Consider the following 15,941-nt stretch of genomic DNA (forward strand, 5'->3'; position numbering starts at 1 on the left):
CTAATCCAGCCCAAAAGCTTTGATGGCTGTGTAGATCTGCTGCTTCTCTGCTGCCTTTGCATCCTTTTTGTTGCAAATATCAGCTTCCATCACGGCAAAGACAACAGCAGAAAACATCTGTGTGTCCTTAATCTATTCAAAAATGTAAAAATGCTTATTAACCTTTAATATTTATTTTTAATTTTCATATTTGTGAGAGTAATCGTAGCATTTAATACTTTACCTGTTGTCTTTTCTGATCACTAAGGTTTTTCTGCAGGACAGGAGCTTGATCATAGTACAGAAAGACAACAAGTTAATATCAATTTAAGAATCTTTTATTTTGTTTATAGTGAACTGTGAGTAACTTCAATTACCTTTGTGATCACTGTTGTTGTTTTTTTTGGTTAAGTAAATGAGGACAGCAGTAACAATGAGATTTATACCCATGACAGCACAAAGCACAAAAACAACTGTACTGGCTGTCTGTGATGATGCACTGCTTTCTGCAACAATAGTAAAAGTGAGAAAACAAAATTAGAGTTGCCTAATAGTAAGATTACAGTAGTTATGAAATAAAAACGTGTATTAATTACTGGTACTTAAATATAAATGTATATGTAACATGTATATATCTATCTACTTAGCACTTTTAATTCTTATTCTTATTTTTATTTTCATGTCTATTTAAGCGTAATTTATGACAGTATGTTTGCACTGAAGCACCGCAGCAATTTCCTAATGTTGTAAACCTGCTCAACATTTGGCAATAAAACCCTTTCTGATTCTGATTCTGATAAATATTATCTGATTTATGTATATTATATGTCTTGATTTAAAAATCAGGCACAGATACCTTGAACATCCAGTGTAGTTCCATTTCCGAATAATATCTCCCCACATGTGGCCACAGCACAGTAGTAAGTCCCAGCATCAGAGGAGCTGACGTTCTTAGAGAAGCGATAAACACACCCATCCTGAGGGTCAGATCTTTTCTCACATTGATCAGTTCTGTTTCCATGAGTGTAGATGATGTTTGGAAGAGATTTATTAGATCCATCTCTGAACCAGAAAACATTATGATGTCCTGAACATGTGTTGTTCTCAGAATTTGTCAGAACTGAACACTGAAGAGTTGCTGTGTCTCCTGGACGGAGTGGATTTGATTCTGTCGGCTGCTGTACAACAATATTGTTTGATGTCCTTTCAGTGTTTCCTGTGTAATACAAAATGTAATACAAGTAAATTATTCACCACATTCTCAGAGGCATTTAATAATTTTGTAAAAGTTGGTCAGTTCATTACCTTTTACTAACAAATATGTCCCACTCCATTCAAGTTTAATCCAGGTGTCTATTCCACAGTGATACATTCCCTCATCCTCTTGGGCTACATTCCAAATGGTCAGGTTGCTAAAATCTTTACTATTATGTGCAGAAAATCTTGACTGAAAAAACTCTGAAGAAGGTTTTCCAGAAAGTGACACTAATAATTTAAGAGTATCCCCGACTCTCTGCTTGTACCACTGAACCTTTCTGCTGCCGAGCTCTTCATTTGGTAAAACACATGTTAATGTTGCTGTTTCACCAACATGGACTGTTTTCTCTGGAACCAGAGAATCTGCTGTAAAAGAAAACGTTCAGTTTTTATGTTATTATCTCTACGTCTATCTATATATGAATCTATTCAACATAAATAATACGTTCAGTTTGGTCAGATGGTCAGATAAAACAAAAAACAAACAAACAGAAACAAATCCCCCCTTACTTCCTTGATGAAGAAAAAGCAATGTAATCCATAAGACGACCATCTTGAAAATGCACCTTAGGGTTTTTCAGTAAGTTACGAAGGGGAAATGAGCACACTGGGTTAGACCATAAAATGCGTCTGATTGGTTAACACAGAAAACACTTAAAATAAACTTCCTGTGACACCAATTTCATCTTGATCTTTTTCTAAAACAAATGATCTTTTTTCATTTCCTGTTACAATGTTTGTTCACTTCCTTTTTTTTGACTCTCTATGTATGGTTTAATATGTACTGCAAAAACTGCCTAAAACACCACAAGTTCTGCAGTTCAGGGAAATGTTAAGTTGAGGGACCATAACATTTTGTTCTTCAGTAGTGTTGAACAGCACACAGCATGATTTATTTTCTTCAAAACCAGAACTTATGTGTAATTTGTGGTGCAAATTACATATGAAAATTACATAGCAAACCAAACTGACTCTGTTCAGACTGTATCTTTTCTTTGCACTACTTCCAAGCACTTTTTAACTTGTAACTTTGTAACTAATCTAATGTGTGCCTTTGTGTTTTAATGGTATTTTGCATATATTCCTCTTGATTGTATATATTTCTCCTGTTTGCTGTTTATTCCTGTTGTCTACTATTTAGATTTTATTCTGGGACAGCTGGTATGGAGCACCCACAATTTTGTTGTACATGTACAATGACAATAAATGGCTATACTGTTCTATTCTATTCTATTCTATTTTGTCTTGTGAGAATTAGAGTACAGTGAACACTGAAAAGTTCCTATGTCTCTTGAACAGACAGAATCAACTGTTGGATATTAGTGTAGTTTGATGTCACACACACACACAGATGGACAGCAGAGTGAAGGCAAAAGGACCAACAAGTGCTCAGCATCTCTGGCAACTCCTTCAAGACTGTTGGGAAACCATTTCAGGTGACTGCCTTATGAAGCACATCGAGAGAATGCCAAGCGTGTGCAAAGCAGTAATCAACTCAAAGGGTGGCTAGTTTGAAGAATCTAAAATATAAAAGATGTTTTGAGATATTTCACACTTTTTTGTTTATTATCACTATTTACATTTGCAATATAAATAGTCATGTAAATAAATAAAAATAAAAAAACATTAAATGAGAAGGTGTGTCCAAACTTTTGACTGGGAGTGTATAAGTTTTAATTTTCTAAGTAATCACATTTCTAAAGGTACTACTGATATAGAATTCCCACCAGATCTCATTAACAACCCATCCAATCCACACATGCAATGAAAACAAACTATAGATGTGTACTAGAAAAAGTTTTATTTCCTGTGAAAATGGTGTGTGGATGCCATGTAGCAGAAATGTAGTGGAAGTGTTGCTGAAAAAAACTGAAGAAGGAACTATCTGCTGAAAAGAGGTGAAGAAGCTGAACTGTCTGCTGAAGACGGCTTTATTTGAAAGGGTACACTGAAGAGAGTCAAGAGAGATATGACGTAATGTATTAAAAGACAAAGTAAAACAGGGAGTAATGGGAACACACACACAGAGCCGCAGACAGACACACGGAGACATGACTGAGGAAATATGGATAACATGACAGGGAACAGAATGAAACATGAGGGAAGCAAGTCTCAAGAACTCACAACAAAGATAATCACAGCCACACAGAGGGAGACACAGAGGGCAAAGACACAAGGGGGAAATACTAAATAATCTAAATCTAAACAGAAACGACCTAGGCACTAGAAAATCAACTTAAGACTACCAAAGAGGACTTAAACATGAAACATAATACAAAATGACATCAAAACACGAGAAAATTCAAAACACTGGGTCAAATGACTCAGGATCGTGACATCCACCACTAAACAAAGCTTCTCTGCCTGGAGAAAAATTTTTCACCAATCAGCATTCATGACACATACTTTAAATTTAACTATGCACCTGTCTTTCTCCTTTGAAATGCCTTTGTGCACCCCACTTCCTCCATATTTCCTCCTCTCATCATTCAAGCTCCATTCACGCCACCTTTATCTCCACTACCAGCGTCTCGGCTCGAGGTCCTGCTCCAATCGCTTTCACAGCTGGGGTTCCCTTCTGCCGAAATGGGCCATCAGAGTCTAAGAGCCAAGCATCTATCAACACTCTGTTCATTCTTTCCAATGACCTCTCCTTATGGAAATGACAGTTGGCTATTGTCTTTGAAAGCCAGATTGATGCCGAGCTACTGGAATGTATATTTTTTGTATTTCTAATGGGAATTTCCATATTTCATTACCAAAGGCTGGTGCTTTGCAAGCTGAGAGGATAGTAGGTTTTGCACATACATTTTGGAAAACCCTGTGCTCTCTGACAGGAGGCTGACTAAAAACTGGCTCTGAAACATATGACAAAGAAGACCCAGGACTGTTGAACAGCTATTGGACAATAATGGGGCAACTTTCACCAAGTCCAGCAACTGGTCTCTTCAAATCCCAAACAATTATGAACTGTTGTTAAAAGAAGAGAGGATGCTACTCAGTGGTAAACATGTCCCATACTGTTTTTATATACATTTTACACAGTGTCCCACATCTTTTAAAACTATGGTATACACGTATCAGACTGTGAGACTGAAAACATTGATTTGGATGAATGAAAAACACTACATCCAGATGGACAGAATCCCCTTTCTGGCATTACCATTTGTTAAATTCACTTTTAATGTGACATATTTTTATCACTAGAGAATGTAAATAATAATAATAAAGGCAGTTAAATTTAATTTGACGAGGATGAGATGGTATCGTAGTGATAAGATGGTTACCTCAGGGAACTGATTTAAGATTTAAAGTCTGAAGTCATGTATTGTCCACACATGTCAGTAAAAATAGGATTAAAAATTAGTGACCAAAGCAGTCTTAGGATACATGGAGAAGAGTCACTGGGGCCTGGTGGTATATCACATATGTTTGGTTCCTTCTGCCCAAACAAGTGGGCTTTACGAATCTTACAATTAGGTATGGTATGGTGGCATTTACGAATACAGGACAATTGTACAATGACAAACACAATGTAATTGCAGAGTGTTAGGTCATCTTTACAATTACTTTTTTTAATGTAGTGTAAAAATGCATTTAGATTCTGCATAGAAAGAAAACAAAAAACAAGAAACAGAAGCAGCGGTGGTCTTTATTTATTAATAATTTACTGGTTTAACTGACAGATTAACAAATGCATATTTTTTTATTTTCATAATCTAATATTTTTACAAAGCAGCGAGATTTACATGAAAGTATAATTTTTCATTTAGGCAATATATTTTGTAATTGTTTTCTTCAAGAATCACTGTGGAATAACATTAAAAGAATGAAAAACTTACCAGCAGGTGGCAACAGAGCATTTGTCACCTTGCTGGGCCAGATGTTCCTGCTTAGGGATGGGTATCGGTGTCCGGTGCCATGATGGCACCGGTTCTGACATAAACGGTAGTAACCAGACCGAAAAGCAGCACACATTTCGGTGCTTTATTTCAGTGCTTTTTTTTTTCCTGAGCTGTGATACACTTCTAGCCAATCATTTTATGTTTCCCAGGATAGTAGGCGGGGCCAGGTACGTACGTTCAGTTAGAGCAGAGCTACAGATTAAAAATGTCCAAGGCGAAGCGGTCAAAAGTCTGGCTGTACTTCACAGTAAAAGTTGCAAACTCAGCAGCAACAAGTGCTTTAAGCTGATACTGTGATACTGTCAAAGGAGGTAACACCTCGAAACTGATGAAACACCTGGCGACGCATAGCGTTTTTTTTTAAAAGCCGAGAAATGCGCCGTATTTGATAGCTTGCTGCGAGACCTCACACTGTGCACGTTGGGTGGGTTGCCAGTTATCGGACCGGAGCAACATCCCCCAAAAACCCGAAGAATAGAGTCCTGGCCCCTAGCCCTGCCAGTGTAGCAGAAATGATGAGGATGATGATGCAGCAGCAGCCGTTCTTCTCTGCGTGAGTCGCTTAATGTTGTCCGTGTGTAATTTACGTTGAGTAGGCTAACCACGTTATTACATTAATGCATGTAAGGTGAACTAGCAAACATCATCATAGCTACATGCGGCTGTCTTCTTGTTTGATGGCAGATACTCCCTTCACCCTGGACAAAAAGGCTAAAATGACCAAAGAAAAAGTGGGAAACAGCTAAACATGAGAGGTTTTTGGACAAAGTTTGTGTTTTTTTTCCATTGTTTAAGCACTGCTTCCAGCCAAGAGTGATACCATATATGCCCCATAGCTGCAGAAAAGGCTAACATTGTTATCTTTTTACAAAAAACAACAACAAAACAGCTGAACATGAGAGGTTTTTGGACAAAGTTTGTGTTCTCCATTCTTTAAGCACCGGTTTGAGCACCGTTTAAGCACCGGCACCGTTTCAAAAGTACCGATTTGGCACCGGTATCGGATAAAACCTAAACGATACCCATCCCTATTCCTGCTCTTCTTCTCAGTTCAACTGAAAATCATTTAAACTAATTTATGATTCTTTTAAACAAGTAGCAAATAAGAGCTGTCACCTTTATCTATCATCTATCAGCACTTATAGCTATCCATTTTAATTGTAGCAGCAGTTTTTGTGTAGTAGGTCTAATTGTGCTGGTACTTTGTATAAAAGACAAGAAAGTGCTGAACAAATTAGTGTTCAATTGAAAAAGAACTGCAGGGAATTAATGGGCTAACATTTCTGACATCCACCCACCCTGCGGGGGAATGCTGTTTTTTTTCTTCTTCCTGTCTTGTCTTTCAGGTTCTGGGTGCCGCAGGTGAGGAGCGTTACGGCTGGATAGCCATGGGATCAAAACGGCCATGTCTGACGCGCCAGCCCCCCCGGTACGAGCGTCGCGGTACGGCGGCTCGAGCAACAGGCTGGTAGCAACGTAAAGGCTAAGAGGATTTTGCGGACCTTTTAGCGACTGTGTGGTTTTTGTGTGATTGCGCTCCTTCCCGTGCTATTCTGCGCCCCCCTCCCGATTACGTCCTTCTCTTTCCCCTCAGTCTACGTCCATTCTTGTTCATAGTCCCGTTACCTACTGCATTGACTGTTGTAATTCTCTCTTGCATGGTTTCCCCCCAAAATCCCTCCATAAGCTTAAACTTGTTCAAAACTCTGTTGCTTACATTATTACCAAATCACCTCTGTTCTTCAGGAACTTCACTGGTTCCCTGTGAAATTCCAGATAATATACAAAACGTCTTCTGCTCACCTTCATGGTCCTTCATAACCTTGCTCCTGACCTGTTAAGCACTACTGTCATGGTCCGCGGCCTGGCGTCTGAGGTGCTGATGGGATGCCCACTCCCGTGGGCGTGGCCGCTGACTCCACACCTGCATCCCATCCCAGGCGATCGCCAGGTGGTCCATTTAATCCTGCCCAGCCTGCTGCTCCACGCCAGTCCGTAATCGTCCTTCAGCGGTAACGCACACCTACGGGAAAGTCCTTAGGCAATCCTATCCGTGTGAACTAGTACTAACTCTGCCTTGTATACCCAGATCACTGCTCGGCGTGTTTTGAGTCACCAGCCTGTCCACCTGCCTGTCCAGAATTTGGATCACGATCAACCCCAGCCGCCTCGCCCTTTCTGGAGCTTCTCCCCACGGACCCTCACCCCTCCCTCCGGTTCCCTTGGCCCCGCTATCATCGTAAGACGCGTACACTACCTCCCCTCGTATGCTGCCGGTTTACCCGCACCCCAATAATCCTTTTTTCTTTTTCTGTTTCAGCCTCCCACGGTCCCGCTCTCGGCGTTTCCTGCGCGATTCTTCTCCCGGTCCCTCGGTTTCTCTGGTTCCGTGCGTTTTCTCCCTTCTACTCTCCCGGGACACTCTCAGTTATAATAAAGTTTATTTTTTCTCTCGTACCGCTGTGTGTGTGTTCTGCTCCTGGGTCCAGCTTGTGTGTTGAACTTCGGTTCTTGACAGCACGGACTGGCCAGTATGGACCCAGCAGATCCACTCCGTGCCGCCATTAATAAGCAGGGCGCTATTCTCGGTCGCCACGACCAGCAGCTTCAATCGCTCCAGGACCGCTACCAAGAGCTCAGTGACACTCGGGAACAGCTGCGAACCAAGCCGCCCAATCCCGTGCCCCACGGCGTTTCGCCTCCGCCTTTGGAGCCCTTCCACGGGGAGTTAGACCTGTGTGGGGGGTTCCTTTTTCAATGCTCCCTGTTCTTCAGCCGCACGCCACACGCCTTCCCCACGGATGCAGCTAAAATCTCCTATTTTGTAGGTTTATTACGGGGACGTGCTTTAACGTGGGCTGAGGCCTATTTAACATCTCACTCCATTCGTGATTGCGATTACGATGATTTCCTGGAGGAGTTCCGGGCTACGTTCTCCCCTCCGGTCTCGGAAGATGACGCCACACAGAAGTTGCTGGGGCTCCGTCAGGGGCGGCGCAGTATCGCGGAGTACCTAGTCGAGTTTCGTACCAGAGCGGTCGCCGTGGGTTGGCCCGATTCAGCTCTCCGTGGGGTTTTTTTACGGTCACTAACCGACCAGATGAAGGACCAACTAGCTTTTCACGAAGAGACTAAATCCTTCGAAGAATTGGCTTCCCTCGCCCGTAGGATCGATAGACGCCTGCGGGAGAGGGATGCCGAGCGGCGGCTTAAACCTATGGGCTCCGTATTGCGCCCCGGGATCAGTGTTTCTCCGCCCACGCCCACGGCTGCGTGTGCGCGCTCTCCGTCGCCTCCCCCGCCCGAACCCATGCAGATCGGACGCTCTCGGCTTTCTCCGGAGGAGAGGGAACGCCGATTTCGGGCTGGAGAATGCCTGTACTGTGGGAGGCCCGGTCACCGCATCGCTGTCTGCCCGGTCCGCCCAAACGACCCGGCCCACCGGTAAGTCCGGGGATACGGGTGGGCAGCACGTTAAGCACTACTAGACCCCGATTATTACTGTCCGTTACCCTCGTAACTAATAACCAGACCTTTACATGCTCCGCGCTGGTAGACTCCGGGGCGGAACAGAATCTTATGGATGAGAGACTGGCTAAGAAATTAGCTGTGTCCCTCACGCCACTCGAGCCGCCCATCCCTGCGTCCACGTTGAATAATCAAGTGTTTGCTTATATCACCCACCAAACTGCACCCGTACAGTTAGTCACATCAGGGAATCACCAGGAGCAGCTTTCCTTTTTCACTTTTCCCGCTCCTGACACCCCGCTTATCTTAGGTTACCCCTGGCTACAGAAACATAACCCTCGCATCGATTGGGCCGGAAAGAGGATCGCGAGCTGGAGTGTGTTCTGTCTGGCGAACTGTTTGGGGTCGGCCGTTCCCTCCGCCTCAACGAAACGAAATTCAACCCCGCCACCCGCACCGGACCTCTCTTCCGTGCCCCCCGAATATCACGATCTTCGGCAGGTGTTCAGTAAGGACGAGGCGCTCTCACTACCTCCTCACCGTCCTTATGACTGTGCCATTGATTTACTCCCGGGAGCTTCGCTGCCCTCTAGCAGACTGTATAACCTGTCTCGCCCCGAAAGAGAAACCATGGAGAATTACATCCAAGAGTCGCTAGCGGCAGGACGAATCAGGCCGTCGTCCTCCCCTGTCGCTGCGGGTTTTTTCTTTGTGGGAAAGAAGGACGGGACGCTTCGCCCCTGCATCGATTACCGGGGTCTTAACGACATCACCATCAAGAATAAATATCCCCTCCCACTAATTAATTCTATTTTTGACTCACTCCAGGAAGCCACAGTCTTCACCAAGCTGGATCTGCGGAACGCCTATCACCTGGTTCGAATACGTGAGGGTGATGAGTGGAAGACCGCCTTCAACACCCCACTGGGGCATTTCGAATATCTGGTGATGCCGTTTGGACTAACCAACGCCCCGGCGGTTTTTCAAGCTCTAGTCAACGACGTGTTACGGGACTTCCTAAATGTGTTTGTTTTCGTATACCTAGATGACATTCTGATCTTTTCCAAAACACCCGAAGAACATCACATCCATGTGAGAAGCGTACTACAACGGCTGCTCGAAAACAGGTTGTACGTCAAGGCGGAAAAATGTGAGTTCCACGTTTCATCCATCTCCTTCTTGGGCTACATTCTAGCAGGTGGGCAGGTGAAGACCGACCCGGTGAAAGTCAAGGCAGTGTTGGAATGGCCGGTTCCGGAGTCACGGAAGAAGCTTCAGAGCTTCCTGGGTTTTGCGAACTTTTACCGCCGCTTCATCCGGAACTACAGCCAGGTGGCAGCGCCGCTCACCCAGCTCACCTCACCCAAAGTGCCCTTCACCTGGTCCCCTGAAGCCCACGCAGCCTTCGCTAAGTTAAAACGGTTATTCACTTCCACACCCATCCTAACCCACCCAGACGCTGCTAAGCAGTTTGTTGTAGAAGTTGACGCGTCTGATGCGGGAGTGGGAGCGGTTCTCTCCCAGCGGTCTGGGCCTCTGAATAAGCTCCGGCCATGCGCCTTCTTCTCACGCCGACTCACCCCCGCAGAGAAGAATTATGACATCGGCGACAGGGAACTGCTAGCCGTTAAACTCGCTTTAGAGGAATGGCGCCACTGGCTGGAGGGGGCCGCTCAGCCCTTCCTCATCTGGACAGACCATAAGAACCTCCTGTACCTGAGAACCGCCAAGAGGTTGAATCCACGCCAAGCTCGCTGGTCCCTATTCTTCGCCCGCTTCAACTTCACGCTCTCCTATCGTCCAGGATCGCGGAACACCAAGCCCGATGCGCTCTCCCGTCAGTACTCCTCCGACAGCGAAGCGACTCCCCCCACCACCATCCTACCCGCCACCTGCGTGGTGGGCGCCCTCACCTGGGAAATAGAGGAGACCATTCGCCGAGCTCTCCCGGGAGACCCCGATCCAGGGACCGGACCACCCGGACGGCGCTTCGTTCCTGCTGCCGCCCGTGGAGCTGTCATCCACTGGATCCACACAGCACGATTCACGTGCCACCCAGGCGTGAACAGAACGACGCACCTCCTCAAGAAACATTTTTGGTGGAAAACGCTAATAAGGGACGTGAGGGACTATGTGTCTGCCTGTGCCGTCTGCGCCCGTAATAAGTCATCCACCCAGCGCCCCGCAGGCCAGCTCCACCCGCTCACTACACCCCACCGGCCCTGGTCTCACATCTCCCTCGACTTTGTTACCGGTCTCCCTGCCTCGTCCGGAAAGCGTGTCATTCTCACCGTTGTAGATCGGTTTTCCAAGGCCGCTCACTTCATCCCGCTAGCCAAGCTGCCCTCAGCCGCTGAGACTGCCCAGTCGTTGGTTGCTAATGTGTTCAGGCTCCACGGAATCCCCTTGGAAATTGTCTCCGATCGAGGTCCCCAGTTCACCTCACAGGTGTGGAAGACCTTCTGTTCCGCTCTCGGCGCCAAGGTTAACCTAAGCTCCGGCTTCCACCCGCAATCCAACGGACAGACTGAACGTCTCAATCAAGAACTGGAGACTATGCTACGGTGCGTGGCCAGTCAAAACCCCTCCTCTTGGGTTACCTACCTGCCCTGGGTGGAGTACGCCCACAACACTCTAACCTCGTCCTCCACCGGTCTATCACCTTTCGAGGCGTCTCTCGGATATCAGCCTCCGCTCTTCCCTGAAGAGGACTTGACTCTCTCCGTCCCGTCGGCTCCACACCACCTTCGGCGCTGCCAACGTGTATGGCGCAGCGTTCGCAGCGCCCTCCTGCGTGCGAAGGAACGACATGCGCACTACGCCGATCGTCGCCGCGCCCCAGCCCCTGACTACCAGCCGGGACAGAAGGTTTGGTTGGCTGCTGGGAACATCCCACTCCGGGGCACGTCCCGCAAACTGGCTCCCCGTTTCATCGGGCCATACGAGGTGGGCCGAGTCATCAACCCGGTGGCAGTCAGGCTTCGGCTTCCAGCCTCCCGGCGTGTGCACCCCACGTTCCATGTGTCTCAGCTTAAACCAGTCCGCCTCAGCCCCCTGTGCCCTCCTTCCGCGCCCCCTCCTCCCGCCCGGCTCGTCGGCGGCCATCCGGCCTATGCGGTCCGGCGTATCCTGGACGCGCGCCGGTGCGGGCGCGGCTGGCAGTATCTCGTGGATTGGGAGGGGTACGGCCCCGAGGACCGCCTCTGGGTCCCGCGCTCCTTCGTTCTGGACCCTCGCCTCATCTCTGCTTTCCATGCTTCTCTCCGCAGGCGGGGTCCCGGCCTGTCGCCTGGGGGCGACTCTTGAGGGGGGGGTACTGTCATGGTCCGCGGCCTGGCGTCTGAGGTGCTGATGGGATGCCCACTCCCGTGGGCGTGGCCGCTGACTCCACACCTGCATCCCATCCCAGGCGATCGCCAGGTGGACCATTTAATCCTGCCCAGCCTGCTGCTCCACGCCAGTCCGTAATCGTCCTTCAGCGGTAACGCACACCTACGGGAAAGTCCTTAGGCAATCCTATCCGTGTGAACTAGTACTAACTCTGCCTTGTATACCCAGATCACTGCTCGGCGTGTTTTGAGTCACCAGCCTGTCCACCTGCCTGTCCAGAATTTGGATCACGATCAACCCCAGCCGCCTCGCCCTTTCTGGAGCTTCTCCCCACGGACCCTCACCCCTCCCTCCGGTTCCCTTGGCCCCGCTATCATCGTAAGACGCGTACACTACCTCCCCTCGTATGCTGCCGGTTTACCCGCACCCCAATAATCCTTTTTTCTTTTTCTGTTTCAGCCTCCCACGGTCCCGCTCTCGGCGTTTCCTGCGCTATTCTTCTCCCGGTCCCTCGGTTTCTCTGGTTCCGTGCGTTTTCTCCCTTCTACTCTCCCGGGACACTCTCAGTTATAATAAAGTTTATTTTTTCTCTCGTACCGCTGTGTGTGTGTTCTGCTCCTGGGTCCAGCTTGTGTGTTGAACTTCGGTTCTTGACAGCTACGTTAAGCACTATGTTTCCACACATAAACAGTTCATGTATGTGCCGCTGTCGGAATTTGAGACTTCTTTGAATTTTTGTAGATTCTTGATTGAGCAATAAAAAACCCAAACAAACATATGCAACAATAAGCCAGTGACACCCAGGTGCAAGTGATTTTCCTCCCTACCATGTGCTACTCCCTATTTCTAAAAGGTAATTACTGGTTTGGCTTGTAAATAACTGTAACTAAGTTTTTTATGCCACTTATCCAGGTTTGGATTGCATAGAAGCAGTCTAAATAGAGACAAGCAGTCCTCCCTCTCCTCAGCCAAGTCCTCCAGCTCATCAGGAGGACACAGATGCATTCCTAAACCAATTGAAAGAGAAAAATCTCTCCAGAGTTTCAGAGTCCCAAATCTTGCCCACGGTGTCCTCCCAGTAGGAAATCCCTGAAACATCTCACCCAGGAGGTGTTAAAGAGGGAGTGAAGTCAGATGCCTGAACTACCTCAACAGGCTCTTTTTGATGTAGAACATTGGCAACTCTACTCGAAGCCCCTCCTAAATGGTTTGGTCCTGACCCTATCTACAATCTCAGTCATTTGGAGCTTGTGAACATACGAGGGCAGCAACATAGACTGACCAGTAAATTTACAGCTTCGCTTTCACACTGAGCTTTGTCCTCACCACAACAGACTAATATAGTTTCTGCATTGCTGAATATGTGGCCCTGGTTTATATCTCAATCTCCTGCTCCATTATCCCTTTACTCATGAACTCAATATTTTAAACTTCTCCACTTGGGGCAGCAACTTGTCTCGGATCCAGAATGGGTTATTTGTGGATCAAGCTTTTTCCAGTGCGTTCTGTGAATGCTTGAGTTTGAATGCTGGGCAAAATGTTGTTGAGCAGTTTTTGTGGTAGTGCTAAATAAACTGGGGCTAGTGCATCTTCTAGGTGAGGATGCTGCAATTGTTGACTGCCTTTGCCATGAGGGGTTTGCTTGGGCTATAGCAGTTTGTAGTTGGCTGGTATGTATGTGGCCTGGTTTCAGTGTCAGTGGCGTTAATGTTGTGGTTGATGAGTTTAAAAGAGGACACCACTTGTGTGGCGGGCTCTTATTGAGAATTGCTCAATAAGCTAAGGCTTCTTCTAATGCACGTACCTGTCTGCAATGCAATGTTAGATGAAAAAAAACAAAACATTGTCAGTTGTTTGTCATTGATGTTTTGAGGGTCTCGGATTGATTTCAGCCTTTAAAACCTCTGATCAAAGAATTGATAAAACTGTCATTTTCAAATACTGAATTTGATGGTGGTCTAGATGAGAAGATGGTCTTTAAAAACAGACTAAGAATACAAGGTTTTTCTTTATCACTACCAAAATCAAAGTATTCAGATCACTTTTGCAATTTTTACGAGAGGAAGAAATCAAGAGATTTAGTGGAGAATAGACTATCATGAAATCATGCATTGTGTTACAATTTTTGGAGTAATTACAATCCTCAATGCCAAATCTATAACTGTAGGAATTAGTAGCTATTGCTTTGCTTCAATGATAAAACATTAATCTCAATGTATATATATTTTTAACCTATATCTATGTACAATTTAGGTTTTAAAATACAGATTATGCTGGAGAATAATCAGTGAAAACAAACTGTACAGCTAAGTTTGACTAAAATGGTTTGTAAAATTTTACAGGAAGTGGATTTTCTGTGTTTCAGCCAATGACTGTAATTTCCACTTCGTACCCCCTGATTATCTTGTGACCAAGTCTTCCTTTGAGTTGGAAGACATCAGTTGTGCGAGAGAAGGCTGAGGTACCACAATGATCAGAAGACTGCTTTCTTTGATTCTTCTAAGTACATTGTGTAAGTTTACTTCTGCACTGAAACATGTGACACTGCGATATAGGGTTGAGTAATATTTGTTAAATTTAAGGTGCTTTGTCCTGTCATGTTCGAATCTAACTGATACCGTATTTTTTTTGTTTTTTTTTTTTAGCTTTGACCGAAGGGGATGAGGGTCCTTTCCAGAGCTCTATAACTGTGACTAAACTTGGAGATAATGTGACTCTGACATGTATAATCCCTTACGATGATGTTGGGTTGTCTTACTGGTATAAGCTGAAATTTGGAAACATGATTGAAACAATTGCCTCAGGAAGTTTTGACAAAATATCACTAAAGGGACCATTTAACAACTCAAGATTCAATGCCACAAAAGTGGTTGATATTTATTCTCTTACCATAACAAATGCAAGCAAAGAAGATGAAGCAACTTACTTATGCCAAGCAGGAACGGCATACATAATGAAATTTTTTAATAGCACACTTTTGGTCGTGGATGGTAACGTATTTTAATTTGACTGTTTTTGTCATATCTGCTTCTAAGCCCAAATAATTACAGTTAATGCTATTTTGTGTCTTTTTGTAATTCACACAGATACAAAAACGCTGCAGAAATCTTTCACCGTGAAACAAACTTCAGACGTGGAGTCAGTACATCTGGGTGATACAATGACTCTGCAGTGTTCGCTCCTCTCTGAGAACAAAGATGACACAGATCAGTGTCCAGATGAAGACAAAGTGCACTGGTTTAAAGGTGCATCAGAATCCCATCCAGGCAGCATTTACCACGGCAGTCTCAGAAATAAAGAGGACGGGAGATGTGACTACAGTCTGTCCAAAACTGTAACAAACTCATCTGATGCTGGGACGTACTACTGTGCCGTGGTGACATGTGGACAGATCCTGTTTGGTGAAGGAACTGTGGTTGAGATAGGTATGTATATTTTTTAAAATTACTTTGTTTAATTATATAGAGATCTTAAATGGTCACACTTATAATTGTCTAAAATCTTTTGCTGATTTTTTTCCTACATGTTAATTCACTTCACTGAAACTGTTTTTATGTTTCAGGGAATCATTTGATAAGACTTTAAAAAATATCTGTAATTCTTATATTATGCATTAATGTAAATGTAATATTTGATTTGCTACTGTTACCTGTGGACTTGCGGACTTAAATGGCATACAACTCTTAAACTTCTAAACCTAATAAAAAGCCCAGAATTAATTTCTTAATGCTTTCCACATTTATCAGCATTTCATGGCTCACAGAGACTGACTTAAAATGTTATTAGTAAGTGAAATCCACTTATGGTAAAAACTATTCAGCGTTTCTTTCATGACATTTGATAATATTTTCTGTTTACAAATTATAAATGAGAATGAAAGAATTTAGTGTATTTTGTTTTGTGATTTTAGGACAAAAGTGGGACCCGGTTGTCATTGTGCTCGGCATGCTGCTGGCTCTCTGTGTGATTGTGATCGCAGTTCTTATTTTATCCAGACACTAA

At 45.0% G+C, this 15,941-nt stretch overlaps 2 protein-coding genes across 2 annotated transcripts; one reads left to right on the top strand and one right to left on the bottom strand.

The window, feature by feature from the left end:
• Positions 1 to 1,789, bottom strand: LOC146676775 (signal-regulatory protein beta-2-like). Its single transcript, XM_085380457.1, has 6 exons — positions 1,747 to 1,789; positions 1,285 to 1,599; positions 836 to 1,195; positions 357 to 485; positions 224 to 267; positions 1 to 132 (listed from the first exon to the last, which is right to left on the bottom strand). The coding sequence occupies exons 1-6, from the start codon at positions 1,787 to 1,789 to the stop codon at positions 1 to 3; spliced, it is 1,023 nt and encodes a 340-aa protein (XP_085236583.1).
• Positions 1,790 to 14,408: 12,619 nt separating this feature from the next.
• LOC146676776 (uncharacterized) lies at positions 14,409 to 15,941 on the top strand. The gene is made up of 4 exons (XM_085415103.1): positions 14,409 to 14,451; positions 14,585 to 14,929; positions 15,026 to 15,364; positions 15,850 to 15,941. The coding sequence occupies exons 1-4, from the start codon at positions 14,409 to 14,411 to the stop codon at positions 15,939 to 15,941; spliced, it is 819 nt and encodes a 272-aa protein (XP_085271229.1).

The sequence above is a fragment of the Rhamphochromis longiceps genome, linkage group LG2, assembly GCF_057381845.1.
Source record: "Rhamphochromis longiceps isolate RC_006_pf linkage group LG2, R_longiceps_female_GT1.1, whole genome shotgun sequence".
Classification (NCBI taxonomy): Eukaryota; Metazoa; Chordata; class Actinopteri; order Cichliformes; family Cichlidae; genus Rhamphochromis; species Rhamphochromis longiceps.

Coding starts and splice junctions, on each gene's coding strand:
- LOC146676775 (XM_085380457.1), bottom strand. CDS start 1,789: ATGGTCGTCTTATGGATTACATTGCTTTTTCTTCATCAAGGAA. Junction 1,600..1,746: donor GCTTTTTCTTCATCAAGGAA/GTAAGGGGGGAT, acceptor CTTTTACAGCAG/ATTCTCTGGTTCCAGAGAAA. Junction 268..356: donor CAACAACAGTGATCACAAAG/GTAATTGAAGTT, acceptor ACTATGATCAAG/CTCCTGTCCTGCAGAAAAAC.
- LOC146676776 (XM_085415103.1), top strand. CDS start 14,409: ATGATCAGAAGACTGCTTTCTTTGATTCTTCTAAGTACATTGT. Junction 14,452..14,584: donor GATTCTTCTAAGTACATTGT/GTAAGTTTACTT, acceptor TTTTTTTTTTAG/CTTTGACCGAAGGGGATGAG. Junction 15,365..15,849: donor AGGAACTGTGGTTGAGATAG/GTATGTATATTT, acceptor TTGTGATTTTAG/GACAAAAGTGGGACCCGGTT.